Genomic DNA, 22,330 nt, shown 5'->3' on the forward strand with positions numbered 1-22,330 from the left:
AACGGAAAAAAGGACCCTCTGGCGTGGCAGCGTTTTCCAGCACGCTGGCCAAAATATCACTGGAGGAGAATGGGTACGTACCCTATCTGTCCTTCGTTTCCAGAAGATTAAAGGCTCAACAGAGGAAGGAATGACTAAGGGGAGAGGAACGCTGAAAGCAGCCATAAGAGCCTCAGTGAGGCAGCCAGCGTGCTCACCAAGTCAGACAACAGAAAAATACACTAGGTTGATTTATTTTAAGCCATTTCCTTTACTGCCTTCAGAGCCCAGGTCACATTTCTACTTCAGAGTATTGACACCTCAGTAGGATCTTAACCGTATTTCCAGACGGCGGCTGTGAAGTGATCCTACTAGAGAGACGCGCTCCGCCTACGCAATCAAAACCGGCGGAGTTTTTATATCGACGCGCCTTAAAGATTACGTGTCGCAACGCCGGCTGACAGACCGAAAGCTGCCGTTTCCAGAGGATACCCGGCTTCAAAGCGCGCCCTCTCCTTATTCCTCTTTCTCTGCCCTCGCACGACCGTTAGGGACAGGTGAAGCACAGCCGGCTGATGCCGCCGCAGCGTCCCGGCCCTGTACGGCTCACCTGCGCCGAGGGCAGAGCTAAGGCTGCCCGGGCCCAGCTTGGCGATTTGTTTCCATACTCCCCAGGCTCACATGCCTCCAGGGCAAAGCGAGCGCCCGGTTCCCCCCTCACCACAGGGCCGGCTGAGGGGAGCTGCGCAACGCGCCCGGCTCCCGCCCGCGCGGCGGGGGGAGGGGGAGGGGGGAGGGGGGCGGGGCCTGCGGCGCCCGCGCACCGCCAGCAGGCGGCGCCCTGAGCGTCTCCTCCTCCTCCTCCTCCTTCCCCCCGACCCACACAAGATGGCGGCGGCTGCCGTGGGGCCGCCGTGACGGAGCGCCGCGGCCTTGCCGCCATGTTGGTGAGGGCGGGAGGCGGCGGCGCGGTGGCGGCGGGCCTGCGCGGGTTGTGGCGGCGCGGCGGGAGCGGCGGCGCTGCTGCTTCCCCACCTCCTCCAGCGGCCGCGGCCGCCTGCTTCCCGCTGGGCCGCGCGCTGCTGCGCGTGCGCGGCGCCGAGGCCGCCCTCTTCCTCCAGGGCCTCCTCACCAACGACGTCACGCGGCTCGTCCTGCCCGCCGCGGCCCCGCCGCGCGCCCTCTACGCGCATGCGCTCAACGTCCAAGGCCGCTGCCTCTATGACCTCATCCTCTACAGGTGAGACCAAGCGGCGGCGGGGGGAGCCGGGAGAGACCACGGCGATGGGGAGGGGGGGGGCCGGCTCCCCGCAAGCCGCGCTGTTGCCGTGGAGACGGAGGGGGCCGCGGCAGGGCGGGCGCGGCCTGCTGCCGGCTGGGGCTGCGCGTTGTGTTTTTGGGGATAAGACGGATAAAAGCCCCCCCCCCCCTTCGCTCCTCCCGTGGCATTTCTGAGAAAACCCCCGCATGCCGTTTACATTCACGTGTAAAAAGGGGCTCGCCCCCCGGATTTCCGACCGCTGGGTGCCAGCCCTGTGAATCACCACGGCGGATCAGGCTCCCCCTCGGTTTTCAACGCGCCCCTCAGAGCCCTTCCAGAGCCTCGAAGGATATGTCTGGCCTATATCTGAAAGAAGCGGCTCAGGTTTTCCCCTGCCTTACAGTTAACGTAGTCGTTTACGTGACGGCAAGTGAAGTGGAAGATAATGTTTACACAGTGTAGCCGCTTCGCACAGGCGGACCTGGAGGGCTGCAGCGTAAGTCGATGCAAAATCAGGCTCCCTCGCCTGACATCAGTTCGCTTGTTAACGCGAGTTACCGGTAGCAACTAGGGGAAGACACAGCTGAATGAAACCCTAGGCTTTGTCCAGTGATCTAATTGCCAGGCCCTTTCAATCTGGAGGAAATGACAGGTGGGTGAGGGGGGGAAAAAAGGGTGTATCAGCACTGGAAAGATACACTAATATATAACATAATAGTTGAAGCTCTTCGCCATCAGCCATCAGTAATTCCAGCTTTCCTTCCTCCTTAAAAGTCACCTGGTGTTAGATTAGTGCCAGTGCTAGAGAATAAATTGGGGAAGGGCTCACTGGAAAATAAGGCCTGTTTCCTTCGTCTGGAGAGGGGAGGGCAGCAGAGTGGAACTGATGGCAGAAAAAGCAAGGTCTGGATGTTTTATTACAGCAAGTGCAGTGCTGTTCTTGAGCGCACCAGCAGTGTTCAGTGAAATTCCACAGATGGCTGGACTCAGACGAGGATCAAGATAAAGAGCGCTTGCTTCCTCCGTGGTGGGATTTTGGTTTCTGACCTTTGTGTGTGTTACTTTTTTAGGCTTCATGAGAGTGCAGAAGAAGAGCCAGACATCCTGCTGGAGTGTGACAGCAGCGTGCTGGACTCCGTAGAAAAACATCTGAAACTGTACAAGATCCGGAGGAAAGTAAACATTGCCCCCTGCCTTGACCTCTCTTTGTGGGCCGTTATCCCCAGGGAGCAGCCTGGAGACATTGCCAGTTCCCTCAGTAAATGCGCAGGCCAGACTGTGGTTTTAACTCCTGACCCCAGAACAGAAGTCATGGGCTGGAGACTGATTACCAAAAAAGAAGCAAATCTACTAGATATTATCCCTGGAAGTCATATTGGAAACATTCAGGACTACCACAGGCACAGGTATAAACAAGGTAAAACCAAGTCTTCTTTTACACTCTGTTTTATTGGGTTTTGGAAAATAAATTATTAGGAAGAATCCATACTCTAAGACGGCGGAAGAAACGAAAGCTGCAGTGATATGTGTGAATGTTTAACATGTTTGTGTGTGCAGTAATTATTTACTATTTTGAGGATAAAATTTTTCCCATAGTTACAATTCTGTTTTGTGGCAAAATCGATATTTGAGTACAGTTTCCCATTACAAAGGTTATGGGAGTGTGGGTCAAGAACACTAATAGGAAAAAAAAAAAAATGAGGATTACTCATTTTCGTAAGAGTAAAACTTCTGTGGTTTGTGTCATTCTGATTATTTTTGGGTTATGCAGAGTTTGTGTGTTTTCTCTGTTGCTCAGGAAAGAAAAGGAAATGCCCTTAAGTCACTTTGCTAAAAATGTGTTATTAGATTCATGCAGTTAATTCAGAAGCCAAAGGGTTGTTTGATCTGAGAGGGAACCTGACAGTGAGAGCCCCTGTGCAGGGCTCCCATTGCTCTTACTACATCTACATAGATAGTGAATTAAATTAATTAATAGGCTGAAAGATGATGGTCCCCTGCACCTAAATAGTGATCATACTGTCAGTCTATCTGGTACAGAAAAGCAGTGGAAAGTTTGAGCAACTGTTAATGGGTCAAACTGGACTCGACTGTGGTGGTATGCCACCTTTCTGATATACTAGCATTACTTTTCTGTGCCGCTGCAGAAAGCTGGGTCCAACAGTCTGCCTCAGAAAACTAATGCTGTTGTGTTATTGGTCAAAAAAAGTGAGTGATTTCACTTACTTACACAGATATTTATCTAGGATCCAAGGCTATGGATGGGGGGTGATACCCTGAACACGGCAGCGCTGACATTGGCAGCAAGGAAGCAGCTGAATATGTGTTCCTCATACTGGCAAAAAACCCCAACCAAACAAAAAACTCATACTGTTTTGAATCTATAAGCACAGGAAGAGGGAGTAGGAATAAGAGCATATCTTTTATCTTAGCATTTCATACTGTATATGGATAGAATATTGTTCAGAGTTTCCATCTGTGCTTTAAAAATGATGTGAATGAAGGAGGACGTGAAAAAGATGCCCTAGTGATTTGAGGAACTGACAACATCCTTATAGCTGGCAAGGTAAGAACCTTGATAAGGATTTTATGAAAAAGATGGGAACTTGGTGGCCGCCTGTATAGGAAGAAAATGCCAGGTATTGGAGGACTTTTTAAACTGTAAGGGAAGGGGAACAAGAAGCAGCGATTGGAAGGCATTGACAGACAAAACTGGGTTCATATCTTACAATTTGCTCTCAGCTGTGAAAGGAGGTTTTAGGACAAACTATCGTGGAGAAAAATGGGCCTCCATCAGCTTATACCTTGTAGTGGAAAATAGATGCGTTTCTGTAAGCGGTGCTTCAGCCAAACAGGTTGTACCCTGCCCAAACATTAGAAGTGTAATGACCTTGACAGACTGGCAGTCAAACTGGCTGATCTAATGGTCCTGTTTCGTCTCTAACCATTAGGAACCCGTGAATAGAGGTTGGCCTCTGAAAAAATTCAGGTTTTGAATTTAACGATTTAATTCTCCAAGCTACCTCTTAATTTTAGGTTTAATGAATAAAGCAGAGGACTTTGGGGCTGCTCTTCTGAGGTTCAAAGAGCCTGAAGCTTTGAGAAATTGACGCTTGCTAATTGTGAACGATAATGAAAAATAGTATTTAAAACACTGTTTTATCAAAGTATTTTCTGGCTCTGAATTACAAGGAGCATCATTTTCAGTAGATCCACCACATGATCCCTTCTACAGGAATACTTGCTAACAAAAAGTAGTGACCGTTTCGTAAAGCTGTTGTCTGTAGTTTTGTTTTTAAACCTTTCCTATCCTCTTTCCAATATACTCTGAAATCTAGGATAGAAAATTTAATTTAGTGTGGTTTATTACTACAGAAGCAGTCACAGAAGCATTTGTAGTTGGCCAACTTATCTTCATTAGACAGCTTTGAACAAAATAACTCTTACTGCCATTAAAGTCTACTTAGGGGATGCGGTGAGAAGAATATTGCCATTGGTATTAAATGTACGTTGATGACATTATATCTGAGTCCGCATAGTTCTGGGTGCTTCGAATTTCCACTGGTACGCTTCTGAAGTGCTTTAAGCTTCATGACATTAGGTTCTAGTGCCGTTTTCTGTTTAACTTTAAAAATAATCTTTGCTAACCCTGATCATTTATGGCTAGTGATTTCATTTAGGCCCAAACTGGAGTATGAGAAAGCCCATTATTTCACATTGCTCCTTCTCACTTACAGGTTGTGTTGTTTTTATAACACACAGAGGAGGCATACTCCTGAAATCTAGAATACTGAATATCTTACCGTATTTACCTCTTGCTTTTACTGTTTTCCTAGGAATTCCTGAAGGTGTGAAAGATCTCCCTCCTGGAGTAGCTCTCCCGCTGGAATCAAACCTGGCCTACATGAATGGTATCAGCTTTACCAAAGGTTGTTATATTGGACAGGAGTTAACAGCCAGAACCCATCACATGGGTGTCATTCGCAAACGTCTGCTGCCGGTTCAGTTTTCGGCCCCTCTTCCCCTGGAAAGTATTCCTGAGGGTGCCGAGATCTTAACTGAATCAGGAAAGTCAGCTGGCAAGTTCCGGGCTGGAGGAGATGAACTCGGTATAGCTTTGCTGAGGCTAGCTAATATAAATGAACCGCTTTGCCTCAAAATACCAGGTGATAAAGTGAAGCTCACTGCAACTATACCCGAGTGGTGGCCAAAAACTACTGGTAAATAAATGAGGAACCACTTCCTGCACAGTTGCCTTACTGAGAATATAGTTTGTCTGACAAGCTTTTTGAAGGTAACTCTGCCTTCAGCTTCTGTTTTCAGTGTTTGGTTGGCGAGTGTATGAGCAGCATCCTTCAGTTCAGGACTACACAGCAGGAAGCCAAACCAGCAGCGAGTCACTGAGAATAATCAATATTAACACTTTGTGGAGAGATCCTTGAAGGATAGGGTACACAGGAAGGTGTATAACATTCAGTTTCTCTGCCTGTTCCATTAAGGAGCGTAGGGGTAAGTGGGACTGGGCTTTTCTAGGCAAGGAAACATGGAGGATCCTTGATTTGACCGTAGCACCCTCGTGGCCCAACCACTTTCTCTAATTTGCACAAAATTACTTCTGAAGGAGGGCAGAGAGAGGCTGGTTACTGCTGGCTATACCTGACATAGGGAAAATCAGAGTAACTCTTGGTACTGGTTCCCCTTGCATGCAGCAAGATTGCCTAAGTTATTGCACTCAATATTTATGTAGGTGGTGCCACGTGCTGTTGGATTGGACTCCTGATGAATTTTGAGTCCACCATCCGCTAGATCAAATTGTAGTCTGCATATGGTGCTGTGTGTATTGAGACACTGAAGGAAGTGATAGGAGTTTCATCATTGTATGTACTGAATGTTTCTGTTCAGAATAACCATTCTGTGGTATTACAAATTATTTAATTGAGAGCATGCTTGCTACACTTCTGTTTGCATAAGATATGTCTTTGTTATACTCAGGCTGAAGTGTTCACTGCAAAATATTCCTTGCATTGAGCTTCTTATTAAATTTGCTGATTGGATGGATATTTTTTCCCATCACTACTACTGCTCGCTGTGTTCAGGGAGAGGAACGTCTTGTACTTCGCATATCAAATCTCGCTTTCAATACCTCACCATACTGAGCAATGTGGGAAAGCCCTCGAAGATCCGTGCCCATTTCCCCGCTGCAGGGCCAGCAGAGGGAGCACAGCCAGCAGCAGTCTGCCTAAGAGCTGCACTGCAGTTCCTGATCTTGGTCTTGCGCACATTGTTCCCCCAAACAACTCCTTCAGTGAGGAATGTTATATTTTACAGAAGTGCATTGGTGCATGCCCTGCAGTGACTCTGTTATACTGGTGTACTGCTGCCTGGTAGGAGTAAGCTATTGCTAGAAACAGTTTCCCCCCAGTGTAACTAATTCAGTTGCCAACAACAGTTGAGGGGTTTTGTTGGCATTCTCCTAATTTGGATATGTGCAAGGTTACCTAGGAGGAAAGTTTGCTTGCACAGGGGATTGCACTGTTTTATTTATGCCAGCACAGTTGATAATGAAGGAGGTTCTGAAATAAAAGTACTGTGATTAAGGACATGAAATAGGATCACGTGTTCTGTTGAATCTTAAGAAAAGTCCTCCAAACTTTCCTGAAGCCTTCAGCAGGTAAGTGGCATCACTTTTTCCATGTAACCACTACAAAGCTCGTGAAGGGACAGCATGTCCCCACCTCAATGTGACATGCTTGCTCCTTCCTTCAGTGTAAGCTGCAGTCTCTGGAGAAGTGGCTAATGCCACGTGTGTGCTGCTACTGAAGGGCACAACGCTGCCTTGCGTGAAAAGCAAATTGGAGAATACCAAGCAGAGCTTGTCCAGGCCCCTGTGGGTCTTGTGCACCCTTTTCACAGCCATGTCAGCCTCTTGCTCTTCTTTGCTTAACCTGGTGTGCCTGACTGAGGGAACGCGCTTTCTCCATGCTCACTTTCCTGGCTGCTTCACTGCACTCTTGTTCTCCTAGGAGCTCTCTGTGGCGCCCATACAAAAAGCTTCTCATTGCGCAGTCGCTGCTACTGTCTCTTGCTGAGGTTTTCTCCATCCGTCGTCCCCTGTGGGTATTCAGGACAGCCCAGTACTTCAAGATATCTTTGGCTGTTGATTTTTTCTGGCTCCTGCTGCTGTTCTGTCTCTGCACTTGTTCCTACTTCTACAATCAATTTATTCCTCTCTTTCCTGTCCAAAGCCAGCCAGCCCTGTGCCTCCTCACCCTGTCAACCTGCACTAATTTATATGTATTTTTATATGATAATAAATCCATTATGTGTCCAGTGTTGAAATGGTATGTGTGAGGAAGCGGGTGATGAGAGAGATGAATAGGTGAGATCCCATTCTGGCAACAGTTATTGTATACATGTCTATAATGAAAACCGTCCAAAGCACATTCGGTAAGTGTACTGCTGTAGCCATTACTGTGAAGGAATTTGTGAAAGGTGCTCGTATTGGTCAAAACTCCTTATGCTTGCTGTAAAATGATTCTATGGAATATCTCATTAAAAGTTGATTGTATCAGTAATTTTAAATGTACATGTCTGAAAGAAAAGAGACACAAGCTTTTATTTACTTAATGTGAAGCTATATAATGGAATAGTGGTGGGTTTTTTTGGTTGTTTGCTGACAATAAACATGTCCCCAAAGAGTTTTAGCGCAGGAAATTTCTTTTGACTATGTGTTATTTCTTTGTCAGCTTTTTAGATTGCTAACAAAGTCTTTCCGCTGGAAAAAGATATTAAACTGTAGCGTTTTGCACGTTCTGGATCCTCTGACTGTGACAAAGGCGAGACTGTGCTGCCTGTGTTCATGCTGGTCTGCCAGGAGGAGCTTTTCCTCCCAGCCACCCATTGTGCAAAGTCCTCTCAGAATAGTTATATTGTGCTACTGCATATGCAGCATGAATAAACACTACGTTTCTTCTGTTTGGGGAAGCCCTCCATATCTTTTCTGCTGCACACCCATTTCTTTTGCCTTCTCAAGTATTTGGAAGGCGTTTATGTTAGCAACAGCTGTATTTCTCAGGGTGCAGGTTGCAAATTTGGATGTTTAGACCCAGAATACACATGCAGGTTGATTTTTTTCAGAGGTACTAGATGGCTTCTGGAGGTGAGAAGAGATGCAGCAGGTTTTGCCAGCCCCGATCCACACCACCTTCTTTTATTTTTATTCTCCCTTCCGGCCTGCTCCATCGTTAATGCATTCAGCTGGGTGAGCTTGGGCTGCAAGGTCAGGGTATCAGCAGCGCTGGTGTGAGGTTGCCGCTGCCGTGGTCTATGCCTTATGGACAGTCAGTAGTGGAGTAAATCACGCTCAGCTAAGGTAGACTGAATGAAGCGCAAGAGGAAATCTCTTGCGGACCGAAGGCGTGAGATGATGTAATCTAATTAAACTCTAAGTGGAGCTAGGTAAAAAAAGACGGGAAATGACCACCGAACTTCTTTCTGTTAGTCATCGTCAGCTAAACGTTTGCAATGGCCTCAGAAGCGCTTTGGATAAGCAGTCTCCACGAGAACGTGGCAAACCTGTAGAGAAACAAATCACTGGAGCGCTCTTGCCTTGCACGGTCTTTCTTGTAGCACAGGCTATAAATATGAAGGATTGCCTCATTAAAGGCTCTATGTTCAATTGCCGATATCCTCATATCGATCTTGAACCGCTTGCTCTGAAACTCCCAGCCAGATGGAGACAGCTAGAAAGAGAGACATCTGCACCAGGGCCCTCGCCGTCCCAGAATCACAGAACGGTTGAGGTGGGAAGGGACCTCTGGAGATCATCTAGTCCAACCTCCCTGCTCCAGCAGGGTCCTCTAGAGCTTATTTCCCAGGATCGTGTCCAGGTGGGTTTTGAGTATCTCCAGGGAAGGAGACTCCACAAGCTCTCTGGACAACCTGTGCCAGCGCTCAGTCCCTTTGCAGCCGGGGGAGAGGAAGCGCAGGTGAGGTGACTATGAGACGATAAAGGAGCGCAGGGCAGCGCGGCTGCCGGCGTTCACCTCTCATGAAGACATGGACAGCTAGGCGAGGCGAATCCCCCACCAGGTGTCTGTCTCAGACTAAACATCACCGGCCCGTCTCAGACTAAACATCACCGGCCCATCTCAGCCAAAACAGCGCAACGCTCGTTGGTTAAGCTGTAAACGCGTTGTAGTTTGGCAGCTCTTGAGCAGGTTTTCTCTGGGTCTCGGAGCCGGGCAACCTGTCTGCTGTGCTGTGCGCAGACGGGATAGGAGATGGAGCTGTGCTGAGACGAGGAGCCGGAGGATAACGGAGGTGGCGACGGGGACCTGGGAGCCCGGACTCGGATGGAGGAAAAGGATCAGGCTGGGAGCGACAGGTACGGTCAGCCCTAACCCTCTCGATTTGCCACCAAAAATGAGTGTGCGCCTGTGGTCTTCATCCGGCGCTGCCTCAGTTTCCCTGTGCAAAAAGGGAATAGCAATCTTCCTCATTTCCCCAAGGGCACGATAAAAATAAATTGAATAATGTTGGTAAAGCGCATGAATGTTACCGTAGCGGGAGCTGTAGGATGACAGGTGAGCAAATTAATGTTTCTGCCTTCAGAGGGTTTGAAAGGCCTGCCGTAAATCAGGCTTGGGGCAGCACACTGAACGAGGAGAAAAATAATGATTCGGTGTTTCGTTCAACGCCGTGCTGAATGAGACACGGTCTTGTGGAGGAAACACCATGTGAGTACTTAATTAAACATCATATATAGTGGCTATGCACAACAGCAGGGGCATAACCTATTATTAGGGCCTCACGGAGAACTTTAATTCCAGTACAGCCTCCATTATGTTCTTTATAGTTACTGTATGTGTTACTGAAAATTAACAGTGCACCATCCTCCCCACTGTTTGCTTTAGGGAGCTTTAAAATTAGTGTCTCCCTTAAGGATCGGGTCCAGCACAGGCTCAGGAGCGTTATTCCTTGAACAAACACTCCAAGAGGAAGCTGCAGATGGGCCTGTTTGCCCGGCAAGGCCAGTTTGGCGGGCAGAAACGGTAACTTTTGCGAGAAGAAGCGGCGACCTTGGGCGCTGCCCCCCCCCCCCCCCCGTCAGGCGACGGCTGCCCGGCGCCGAGCCGCGCTGGGCGGGAAAACCAGGCGCTGACTAACGGCTCCTCTCCCTCCTCCCCACTCCGCTCCAGAATGGTTCCTCCCCCCCCCGCCTTCTCGCGCAGTGGTTTCTCCCACCGGCCGTTGAGCGAAGGCTCTCGCCTCCCCCGCTGTGCCTGGCGGCGCGAGCGGGAAGCAGCGCGCGCTCCGAGCGGGGGGGGGAGGGTGTGGCTCGCTCGCGCGGGCCGCGGCCGTTGGGGCGGCTCAACGGCCGGCGCGTGCTGCCCCTCACGGGGGCGGAAGCGGGGGTGGGGGACGTGAGAGGGAGGATAAGATGGTGGCGACTAGCGCCCAGCCTCTGGCTCCTCGGCCTGACGGGGCTTCCCGGTCAGAGGTGAGATGTGAGCGCTGCCGCCCGGAGCCGGTGGCGCCGGGGAGAAGGGGAAAGATGAGGCGCTTCGCTCCTGAGCAGGAGCGAGGCGTGTGAGGGCAGGAAACAGCCCTTGTGCCCGCGAGGGGCGCCGCCGAGGTTACAGCGGGTTTGTTGGGCTCCCTTGAGGCGAGGGGGGAACCCCTGTGGCTGCTGATAGAGCAGAACGATGTAAATAAAGAACGTATCTGTGAAAACGCAAGGCTGTTTTTTCCGTTCCGCTTGCCTGTCATAGGCACCTTGTCAGAGAGCTGTGCGCGCTCAGACGTTAAAGAGCTGCGAGCGCTGTTGACACACCAAAAATGACTGATGTCTCTGAAGAGAGAGAGCAAAAGAGAGCTGTGAAGTAAGCAAGTACTGTAGCTTGACGTCCCAGTGGGATAAGACAGGAATCACTCTCTGAGACTGCTGAGGAGACTATATGGAAAAGCTTGATTTCAGGGAGAAAGAAGGATTTTTTTTTTTTATGATTGTTTCTAGAAGCAATGTTTGATTACCTTTTTTAAGTTTTTTAATTTCCTGTTATAGTTAAAAAATGATGTGTTGAGAGGTAAAGAATCCAGAAAAAGGAGTGCTAATACTTAAGCCTACTCTACAGATGTTCTACTGAGTTATTAAAATCACTTCAATCTGCTATTTTAAATGCAGTGTTAATAGAATGAATTCACAGTGCAGTGGTCACATTTATGCTAGGAGATTGCATTTCAGCAACCTCTTTTTCTTCTTCGCACTGAATTATTTAAAGTTAGCAGATTTTCTTTTAAAAGAGTCCTAATAAGGTGTTTATGCCTTTACTAATATTATGAGTATGTTGGTTAGCCGTTAATACTTTGCTGAAAACTTTGGCATCTGTAGTGTGTTAGGTGATTTGTGACGCTCATTGCACAGATGTGTCACAAATGCAGTGCATTCTTCAAAGCCTGTGGTGTTTCTGCTTTTGTAGCAGGCACATATTCTCCAGTGTTTTGAGTACAGCAGAATTTGGTAGTTTCTGTTAACTTTTTCACAGCCATCACTGATGAAATTCAGCTCTATTTACAGGCTTCTGTGCAATCACCAGGGTATTTTGCATGTAATTTTGAGATAAAGGCATAGGTGCTAATAATTGTCACTTATAAGAATATTGTTAGGAGCGCTTTTTTTTTTTTTAACCAGATAATGGCTACATTTTGACTTTAAGCTATTCCGTCAACTATTGCCCTTTTGTCTGTGGTGTATTTTGCTTTTACTTCGATAGCAAGTCCTCCAGAAAAGGCTGCTTTCTGTAACATGCTGTTCTTAAGCTAGCGGAAATAATTTATGCCTCAGTTAGTTTTGTGGATTCACGTCTGCATTTTCCCTTTCTTCCTCTCTGTTGTCCAGGTCAAACTAGTACGAAATTCTACATTTAGACTAAAATTAGTGCGTTTTTCAGTATTATGCATGCTATTGTGATGCTGGAAAGGTTTGGGCTTTCTCTGTTTCTTTACTTCCTGCTCAGAGAGCATGGCTTGAGGTCCTAATTTCTGAAACACTTGAATGCGCTCTGCTTCATTGTGTGCGCTGGTGCAAATGCACTATTGCTAACTAATGGCTCTGTGTCTGATAGAATCTATCAAAAAGTGTCACTAAAGGAGGACCACGTTTGTCATCTGTGTGGATGAAAACATAAATGCTAACTCCGTACAGAGTTGCTATGTTTTGGTTGGGCGTTTAGCCAGATTTTGAAAGACAGTGTGGAGAGAAGGTAGGACGCAGTAAGCAAAACGCATCTCTAGCTGTTAGAAAGATACATAAAGGTCAATTGAATATTTGAGACCTTGAGCACTAGTTGTGAATGGTACTATAGTTTGAAGCATATCTGGTGGTGGAATAACTGCTTTATGGATCTCTAAAGCAGAGGTTTCCAAGCTGTGGAGCCCTGCTTTAAAAACACTGAAGTGTAACAACGCATCATGAAGAAGGAATAGGCCCTACTTCAGAAGCCTAAACATGGAAATCGGTGTGAAAGCTTTCTCTACCCTATTTATGTATGTTGTCAGTCTTAAAGAATTTCTGTCTACATACGACTTTCAGGGAAGCTGGAGGAGGACATTCATGCTCTTTGAATACCATTACAGCTTCATGGATAGTAACCAAAAGGCGAATAAGAATGTAAACAAGGGCTGAGGTTTTTAGGGATGGGTGACCTCATTTCCTATTTACTGCTGTGTCAGAAAACCTATATGGAAATATTTAAATTATATTTTGGGAACGTCATTTGCTGTGTGGAGTTCTTTCTGGAGTGTTGCTTTTGTCTATGCTTTCACTGACGTGAAACTTAGAAAATATTTTGGGGATAGAAGATAACTTTAGAGAAAATGCATTTGTTCTTTGTGGGCTTTTTTTTGGTCTTAATTTTTAGTCTGCTTGCATTGTTCAAGAATTTAACACTGAATGGTTTTTTGATTTCTGCTCTAATGCTTCTAGCTGTCATAGAAGTTTTCTCTTGTTTGGTGAGATAGTTTTGTAGCATGATAAACACTTCAGTTCTGTTGTTCAAGGCTAAGAATGTATGTTTTTAGGTTGAACTCAGCTAGCTTGAGTGTATGTTGAAGGAAGGCTTGAGTTCTTAGAAAAAATTAGTCGGAACCTGTTACCTCTATGCTTCCTCTTTTATTCTAGTCCTGAAACTCTGTAGTAATGCTTGTCTGAAGAGGGATTACCCTTCCCAGCAACCGAAATGTTTTCATATTATATCTGTTTTGGTAAGTTGATTGCTTTGATCTTTATGAAGAAAATAACATAAAACCAAAATAGTTCTTTTCCATTATCTCTGTGGACTTTTTTATTTGCTTAAATTTTTTTCTTTATTCTTTTTGTAGCTTGAAAGAGTATGGTGGTATGAGAGAAGGATTAGTGTTCATATCTATCTGAATTAACAAGGCAAAGAATTGTGTGAAAATGATGGCTTTATTATGGAAAAAACGTGTAAAAGGTAATAGTATGTAGCTGCTTAGAGAGGTATATGACTGATAATAGGGAGAAGTTAAATCTAGCATATTAATATGCAAGAAAGCCTTTAACTAAAATAGCCTGTATTTTAAATTCTTCTTACAAGAGCAGTAGGGCTAAATTTGCTCAAACTGTGCAAGGCTTCCATTGTTACGTAGCTAAGATGAGCCAAATGATAGTTTTCAGTGGGGAAGACAGGAACAGAAATGGCGGTTTCATCGTGACCACTGACAAAGCAAATATTCCAGTGAATCGGTTTTTCATGTGGAAATGCCAGAACCCCAGAGATACAAGGGACAATGAACTTGTTATAAGAATTCTTGTACATTTAAAGATAATGCTAATGCACCTCATTAGCATTTATCATAGTTATTTATAGCTTCTCAGTAGGTAGTGCTTCCTGATGACAACTTTAAGTACATGGTCACCTGAGAGGAATTGCTTAGAAATTACTTCATATGTGGGAAAGGGAAAAAGGTGCATTTCAAAACCTCCAGTACACTTTTCTTCTTTCCAGCCTGAGAAACAGTTCCTAGGTAAATTACTTAAGACGTATTTCTTAGGCAGTTCCTGTAAGCTGCTATATTAAGGAGGCTGTTTCGAAGCCTCACAGTTGTAGTCCTGGAGCCCTGTACCTTGTAGCTATTGCACAATAGAGGAAAGACTACAATTCCCATAGTACTTCCACATACTGGTACTCCAGTGACATCAGACATTACATGGCTGAGACTGGTTGTAAAGCAAGAAGACCAAAAATGTAAGCTCGGTGTTTCTTTCACTTCTGTAGCAGGGCCTTTTGGCAGTGTGAAATCTTTGCTTGTTAGGGGAGGTTTACAGTTGCTGCAGAGGTATTTAAAATGGAGTGTATCTGAAGAAAACATGAGGTGACATTTAAGGGCAAGCAGTTTGTACTGTTTCTCTTAGTGTTAGCACAGCTTAGAGACTCCTCTATCTAGGAAGAGCTATGTGGAGTAATTGCTTAATGCCAGTGCTGCTAGTTTGTCTTAAGGGGCCTTTTTCTTTCCCACAGCCTGAAATCTGTCTGCTTCTTTCTGCTGTTTTTGTCCTGCAGCTTCAATGGGTGGAGTAGAGACGCTGTCCATAGCCTGGCAACAGTTTCTGTGTGCATATAGTAACTGAGGTGTGTGGTGTGTGTCCCATGGCAGCAATGTTAGGGAAGGTAAATGAGGTGCAGCGGTAGCGCTGGTTCAGCGCTGTGTGGGCTACGCCACTGGTCTTGAAAGCGCTGGGATCAGCTGCTGCTGCAGTGCTTTCAGTGTGTTCAGTTGGCATGTTTCAAAGTCTGTGCTGCCTTTGCTTCCTCAGTGGCCTGTGTCGGTGGAAGGAATGCATGCAGGGAATGGCTGGTGGTACTATCTGTGCAGCTTTGTCTTGAATGGAAGTTGATTCTCACAATGGGAGATGAGATTTATGTGGAATTTATTGATCAGGTGAGATGTTAGCTGTCTAAAGTAACACTGATATTCTAGGAAGCTGGCAAACAATCCAGCAAAGCAATTTTTTGCAGTATAATATTTGATAAGAGTGCTATAATGCTGTAGTTTAAAATAACTGTGATAATTTATCTGCCTGACAGTGCCTAGCCTTTCAAATGATTGCATATTATGAATGCCTGACACAGAAACATAATTCTCCAAACGCACACGAGAGTGTGTGTGTGTGTGTCACGCTAGCGTGTGTGTCACGCTAAGAGACACGAGTGTCTCTTAGTGTTCACCACCAGAGCCTTCTAGTAGAGACAATGATGAGAGACTTATGAAGAGGATAGGAAACTTGGGAATACTTGCTGTCATCCCTACTCTGAGTAATTTAATAACTTTTCAACCAGGTAATAGATCCTCCTTCATTTCTGTATTCTGTAGTTTAGCTCTGCTAAGTGGTATGGTGACAATATTTACTTAAGTCTGCAATCTCCGAGACCTCTATTACTTGAATTTCACAAACTGAGGAAGTGGTCAAATAGGAAAAGTAGCTTTATATCTGATCTTAGCAGTCTAATGAAAATAAGATAAAATCTCTATATAATGGTATATACTATACGTAGATCTTTGTACAACTGATAACAAATTCTCTTTACTTGGCCATGTATACCAGTTTGTAACGTCAAAGAGTTTGACACATTCAGTAATTGGCAATTTCATCATTTTGATGTTTGTTTAAAAACACCTTTAAAAATAAATTTGGAACTGATTTCTTTTTTTTTAATTTAGTGGAGTTTAAATTGTACTAGGTAGTCCATCTGTCAAAACTAATCTGGAAAAATATTTAGTTTATAAGCAGTTGGAATTTTATATTCCTAAAAGAAAAGGTTTACTGATAATATATTGAATTCTATTCTGAAGAAATACGTATGTTTGAAAGGGCATAATCCACAAATTGTGACTGTTTTTAATGCACTAAAACTATCTTCTGATTAGTTGACTTTTTAAAGTGAGTAGTAGTTAAGTTAAAAACTCAGTGTCTGTGTATTTAATGCTCCCTTGTGTTTTCCTGCTCTACTAGAAGATATTGGAATGTGACAGACATTAAGAATTCTGACTAGAGGGTGACTATATACAGGTAGCTAGTATGAAGTTCTATTACATTTCCATGGAGGCTGCAATGAATATGGATTCTGCTGTTCAAATACGTCAACATATATTTAGTTACTCAGGGTATTGTGAATATTGTAGGTTGCTTGGAGATAAGTGTGTTAAAGTGGCTGTTTTTTCCCACATAGGTAAAACTTTCTGCTATTAGTCCCAAATGTGAACTTTTGGGTAAACCCATTCTGCAACTGAATTGGTCATTGTTCTTACAGTTGGTAACTTCTTGTCAATGTTTCATGAAGGTAGTTTTTTTTTTTTTTTTTTTAAATTGGAGATTACTTCTTATGATATCTTATAAACAAAACCCATCTGCTGAAACTTGAGAGAATAAGGGCGGGAGGCACAGGCCATTGTTGCGTGAAAATTTAGTTGAAAATAGCACGGCTCCAGTATTTGAAGTACTTGTGACTTTGGACCACGGTTACAGTTTGTATATGATTAAAATCAGTATGAGTAATATTTTTTTTTTCTTTAATTTAAATGGGTTACAGATAAGGGCTTTGTTTCTAAGCTACTTGCTGGCAAATGACTTTTTTTTTTTTTTTTTTCTCTCCCCTCAGATTAATAAAACAAACCACAGTAAGTGGAGAGGTTCGAAATTTGAATTTCTGATTTAGTAACTTTAGAAAAGGTTGACGTTATGATAATTGCACATATGCAGCCACCGTTCCCGTGGATAAATCTGCAGTGCGTGTTTCCTGAGGTGCCATAGTTTCTTAGTTTCTTCCTGGTGGCATTTTAATTTATAATGTTAATGTTGTAAAAATGTTCTACATTTTAGGGTTTTATTTGATTAAGGAAAGAAATACATGACAGAGGTAGTGGCACCCTGTGTTCAAGGGTAATGGTTCTATTATCCATTCTGCAGAGTCAAGGCAAGTTGGACAGAAGGCACCAAAATCAGTAGAGTCACTCTACAAGTGCTGAGCAGGCTCACTATTTACAAGTTTCATTTGAAATTTCTAGTGTTAACTTTAAAAAGTGTTGATAGGAAGATACATCTTGTGGTCATTCAAATTTTTTTATGCTTTGTGTGAAGGATTAGGAGGACTTTTTTTTTTTCTTTCAGGAAAATGAAGGTTGAGTTGTTGAGCAGTCTATCGTTCCTCCTGTAAATTCTGAACTATTGGTCTTTTCCTCAATTTAAGTGAATTTGAAGGATAGATGTCTCAGCGATTTCTATAAATGCCATAGAAGTAGACAGATTCATAGAAGAGAGGTCCAGGTCAGTGTCGCGCAGAGAGAAAGGCCTTAGCATGATTGTAGCTGTTCAGTGTGGGATGCTGGTCAGCATGCAGGTAGAACCAGCCCCGTCACAGTGGGCTCTTAGCTGATAGTCATTAGGATGAGTTGGGAGGGAGTTGAGACTGGTGAGGCCAAGAGGATGTGGTATGGAAACTGCTGCTGTTACGATTAGCTTAGGATAGGACACGAATGCATAGGAAAAGAGGATTAGCTTAGGATAGGACACGAATGCATAGGAAAAGAGTTTTCCCTACTGGTGGAACTACTTGTTTTCTTTTGGTGTTGCTCTTGTTGCCATTCATCTTTTTGCTTAAAGTCATTCTTCATCAGTTTCGGGGGGGGGGGGGGAACCTTTTGAACCAACGTCATGTCCTAAATTTTTGAAACTGAAGTACTCAATGAGAGACTTTGTTTGTTTGAAGTTTGTCAATTTAACAAAATGCAAGCTGACAGTGTTTCTTTAAATAAAGTATTTGCTTCTACCCAGTGCTATAATGTAGCACTTCCTTAATGTATCCCAAAAGGCTTCTCTAGGAATGAATTGTTTACCAGTAGTGCAATAAGCATGTGTGTATATCAGCCCCTAAAAGCTAAGTTTAATAGCTCATGGAAAGTTATCACTGAAAATCCGTTTTTCTGAAAGAGGGCATATTGCTAGCATTCTTATCTTTTTCAACCAGCTATGTAAATTTTAAGCTTCAGTTGGACACTCGCATAGGTTGTGAAGCCTAATGCGGCACCTGCACCGCTTTGAATGTTTCCCATGATTTGAAGTAGTACCCATTTATTTCCTATTCCGAGATACAAATGGACTGTTGTTTAGGGTTTCAAATTTCAACTAATACTTTGTGCATCTCTATTTAAAGTTGCCAAGTCTTATTCTTATAAAGTACCCAGTGTTACTTTGTGTCACTGATGTACTGATTAGCCAATTGTGTTTCATTAAGTCTGCTTTGACAGAAGAACAGCTAATAAATCCCAAGTAGTTAAAAGATTTGTAAACCGTGGCTTAAACGCGTATTGACTGAAGAAATAATCATGGATGATAATAGAAGTACTATGAGTTCTGAAAGGAAACTGTATGCCGTAAAATGAGCACCTAGGAACAGTTGTGTATACCTGAGTCATTTCAGTGCAAAACCCTATATCTTAGATTAAATATAGAGTGCCCAATGTTCCCATCTGTGTGGGCCACGGAGCTTTCTGTAGCGTTGAGGGAGTGGTGTTAACTTTAGCTCCTCCCTTATTAGAAGACTGGTACATGCATAGAAGACCAATTAGCACATGAGCAGCAAGCCCAGCACTTCCCAGAAGCATCACGATAACTGCACGGACACTTCACAGAACTCTTCTGCAACTTGTTCCTGTCTTAGTGTGTTTCTCTATTGCATGATGATGGAAATGCTGTGGGAATCTTGAGAAGAGTGATTATCACGAGTGGGTTGACCAATTCATCCAGCTCTTAACTAGCTTTCAGTAGGCCCTTGGAAAAGGGAACAGCAGACTCTACTGTGGGCTAAATGAGTTGTTGTAGAAGACTCTAGACTGGACATCAGCCTAGGTAAATCCTTAGCTTCAGTAGGTGAGAGTAGATCAGCCACAGTTGGGTGTGGGTATAGTTTAACATTATCTTATTACTTTGGGATAAGAGCAAGTGCTTTGAGTTTATCATCATCTAACTGTTGCAAGATTTATCTTGATCTGAAAGCAACCCTTCTCTTACTAGTTGCTTCCACCAATTAAAACTTTGTGTCAGTTAAGATGAAACCTTACATTCGCATAGTGCACAGACTTGCTAATTTTAGACATTGTTTTGTTGTATCGTGCTATGTAAATGGCTGAAGTTGGAGAAATGGCACGCATGCAAACTGCAGGCATGGCACTAAGCAGTGATAATTTGATGATCTATTTCTCATTAAGGGAAGCATAGGAAGCTAGGTCGTAACACATGTAAATGGATGTCCAGAGAACATAGAACAGAGATTTGCAGAATCATGTTATACTTACTTTGAATGCTCTCAGGAATATGTTTTTGTCACAGCTGTATTTGGGTAGTGATACGTGGTAAGAACTGCTTTGCCTTTGCCATTGACAGAAGCTATGAGTTTGTGAAGGTGCAGGAGAGTCCTTGAGTGGGTGTGATCCCAAGTACTTGTTTGTGCTGTCATGTAATGGGGATGGATATTCAGTTCTGTGGTGGATGTGAACCCACAAGTGAGATTGTGTGGTGAGATTATATACTTGCATGGTAGATGTGCACCTGCATGATATATTTGTCTATTTATGTAATGGGACAAAGCAGAGGAGAGGGGTCTGTTATTAGGCAGTATGCCTCTGCCTATATGATCCCAGGTACAGCGCAGTGCAGCTGCCTTACCTGTTCTGGTACTCCACGTGACCTATGGTCAGCGGATCTTGTATCAGATGAGCTGTTTTGTCATGTGGGTTCTCACAGCAATAAAGAGACATCCTCACGGTGCTGTGAATGTATGAAATGCAGGTGGTATTGGTGTATCTGCGAGTGGTGTGACGTGGAAAGGAGGAAGGAGGAGCAATGGGGGTAGCTAGAAACAAATTTCATGCAAATAAGACTTTGACGGTCCTGGTAATTGTTACTTTTTTGTGTTTAACTATTTTTTTTTAATAGGCTAAATCTGTGCTTAAGAATCTAAATTGCTGCTCATTTGGCAATGCTGCGTACTTCAGAGAAGAGAAGTTGTATAGTGATAACAAGGACATGGTCAAACAGAGTGCCACACTTGGTCATTACAAGCCACAGGTGAGTTCAAAAAGTGAGTTTGCGTAGGTAAGCAGAAATAAATACTTTTATAATCCACTGCTTGTTCTAACTAAGCCTGTGAAATAAGTTATAAAATCTGGAGAGAATTCTGCACTATGGATGGAGCAAATCTCTCTATTTTGTGTTAATACAGGAGAATAATCCTCTTCATGGAAGAGGATGTTCATGGAAGTCAGCAGTTCCCCCATTCCATCTGGCTTTGAGTACCTTCTGTCAAGGGCATTTATGAGGCTGCTTCTGCAAAGTCTTCTAAAGAACAATTGCCAGAAGTTACCTGGATAAAAATTCTTTGGCTACATGAAATGAATAGATTTAGTTGTTACTGTTTAAAAAAAGAAAAAAACACGTAAACACCCAATAGTCCATGAGTATTCTTGATGGTAATTATGCTATAGAACCCGTATACTAAGTAGGCATCTCAAAACAGTGTCCCCCTCCTCTCTTTTTTTTCAAAAAGCTTTTTTTAATATCATTTTGGCCCAGCTATCTGAGACAGGTCTTACAGAGTTGATTCCTTTTTCTCAGACAAAAATTTCCTGATTCTTTAGGTGCTGAGAAGGAACATTCCCATTTCCTGCTACAGTAGGCCTCTTGAGATGTTATGAAGTTAGGATATAGAAGCAAGTTTCCAGTAATTACCATTTTTTATCTTTCTATCTACAGTATTAAGAGAGATCTTAATAGCTAATCTGTTTTCTTCCCTAGGTTTAGTTTTCATATATCCCCATCACCCATTTGCTTCTCCTGCTGGTTAGTTTCCCAGGTAACACGAGAAAGCAACTTTTAGAATTCTCGTTATTTTCACTGGTTTCAGCTTCAGAAAGTTAATAGCAGTGCATCCTGAATGGGTTAACTAATTCCAGTGTGCTGTAGGTTAAGGTGGCTGTAGGTAGGAGTTACTAGAAGTCTCAAGTCAAAAAGCAGCACAGAACACTGCTTTATCTTATGTTTAGTTTATCTTGTCAAGAAAAACAAGCAATAAGAAATGTTTATCTTGCTAAGAAATCAGAAAAGAATATACTCAATGTAGAAGTACTAATGCTGTGCAGTTCTGTTACTCATGTTACACATAAGTTGTGATAGCTAGTTATAAGTAGTATCTGGGAGCAATATTCTGTAGCTGTGACTTCCTGCAATTTTAGGATAAGTGACTGTAAAAGATCTTTTGCACTAATTTAGCTAAGAGTTTTGGGGGGAAATCGAGTACTTTCTGTTAGATAAGACTTCTGTATAGGGCAACAAAAGTAATTTCTTCTAATTATTTGGAAGGAATGAAGCAGAGATATTTAGCTGTGATTGCGTTATATTTTAATTTAAAAGGTATCCTTTTGGAAAATTGTTTTAGTATTACATACTATTACTGCGGTCTTGTATAGGCTGTAGACTGTTCCTACCCCTAAATAGGAAGATAGTGACACCCTGTTGAAATCTTCTTAAATTCCACTTCCTCTAATGCTAAAGTTCAACAAGATACTTCAGATGTCCCTAACTTCATTGCAGACTTCTCATATGATTTTTTTACATAATGTAGTGGTCTCTGTGACAAAGTGTCTAAAACTGTTCCATTCTGCTTCAGGGGCCTTCGCTAGTCTGTCAGCAGCTAAAGCTGTCTCAAAATGTGAGGTTACAGTCTTGAACTGTGTTTCCAGCACTTAGCTGGAGAACATACTGAACAAAACATTTCTAGTTTTAAGAAATATTATTGGAATCTTTTACTCTATTCCCAGTACTGTTAAATCTTTGGACAAATGATCGGAGGATTTTCAGAAGATTATAGATAGGCAGCCAGGAGACACACATCACAAATAGTAGCGGTGAGGCAGAAACCTCTCTCTGTGGAAAACTTACCCCATATTTGTAGCGCAAGGTAGTGGGAGGCACGCTGGGATTTCTGTGCATCTTCTATCCTGTTCATCCTTGAAGAT

The 22,330-nt window shown here is 43.7% G+C and overlaps 2 protein-coding genes across 5 annotated transcripts in view; both read left to right on the forward strand.

The window, feature by feature from the left end:
* The first annotated feature begins 837 nt into the window (after positions 1-837).
* On the forward strand, positions 838-7,938 carry IBA57 (iron-sulfur cluster assembly factor IBA57). The gene is made up of 3 exons (XM_068934088.1): positions 838-1,219; positions 2,311-2,657; positions 5,077-7,938. Exons 1-3 carry the CDS (start codon positions 921-923, stop codon positions 5,466-5,468), a joined length of 1,038 nt encoding a protein of 345 aa, XP_068790189.1. The 5' UTR covers positions 838-920; the 3' UTR covers positions 5,469-7,938.
* Positions 7,939-10,588: 2,650 nt separating this feature from the next.
* The window catches only part of LOC104150125 (meiosis-specific coiled-coil domain-containing protein MEIOC), a 40,658-nt gene continuing 28,916 nt past the window's right edge, over positions 10,589-22,330 (forward strand). The window contains exons 1-2 of one of the 4 annotated variants that reach the window (XM_009684175.2): positions 10,589-10,742; positions 20,253-20,384. In XM_009684175.2, the coding sequence (XP_009682470.1) occupies positions 10,683-10,742; positions 20,253-20,384 (192 nt within the window). In that variant the 5' untranslated portion in view covers positions 10,589-10,682. Of the gene's footprint in view, positions 10,743-11,054; positions 11,125-14,444; positions 14,509-20,252; positions 20,385-22,330 lie in introns of those variants that run through there. The other 3 variants (XM_068934089.1, XM_009684176.2, XM_068934090.1) reach the window with 3 other exon arrangements.

The sequence above is a fragment of the Struthio camelus genome, chromosome 2, assembly GCF_040807025.1.
Source record: "Struthio camelus isolate bStrCam1 chromosome 2, bStrCam1.hap1, whole genome shotgun sequence".
In the NCBI taxonomy this organism is placed as follows: Eukaryota; Metazoa; Chordata; class Aves; order Struthioniformes; family Struthionidae; genus Struthio; species Struthio camelus.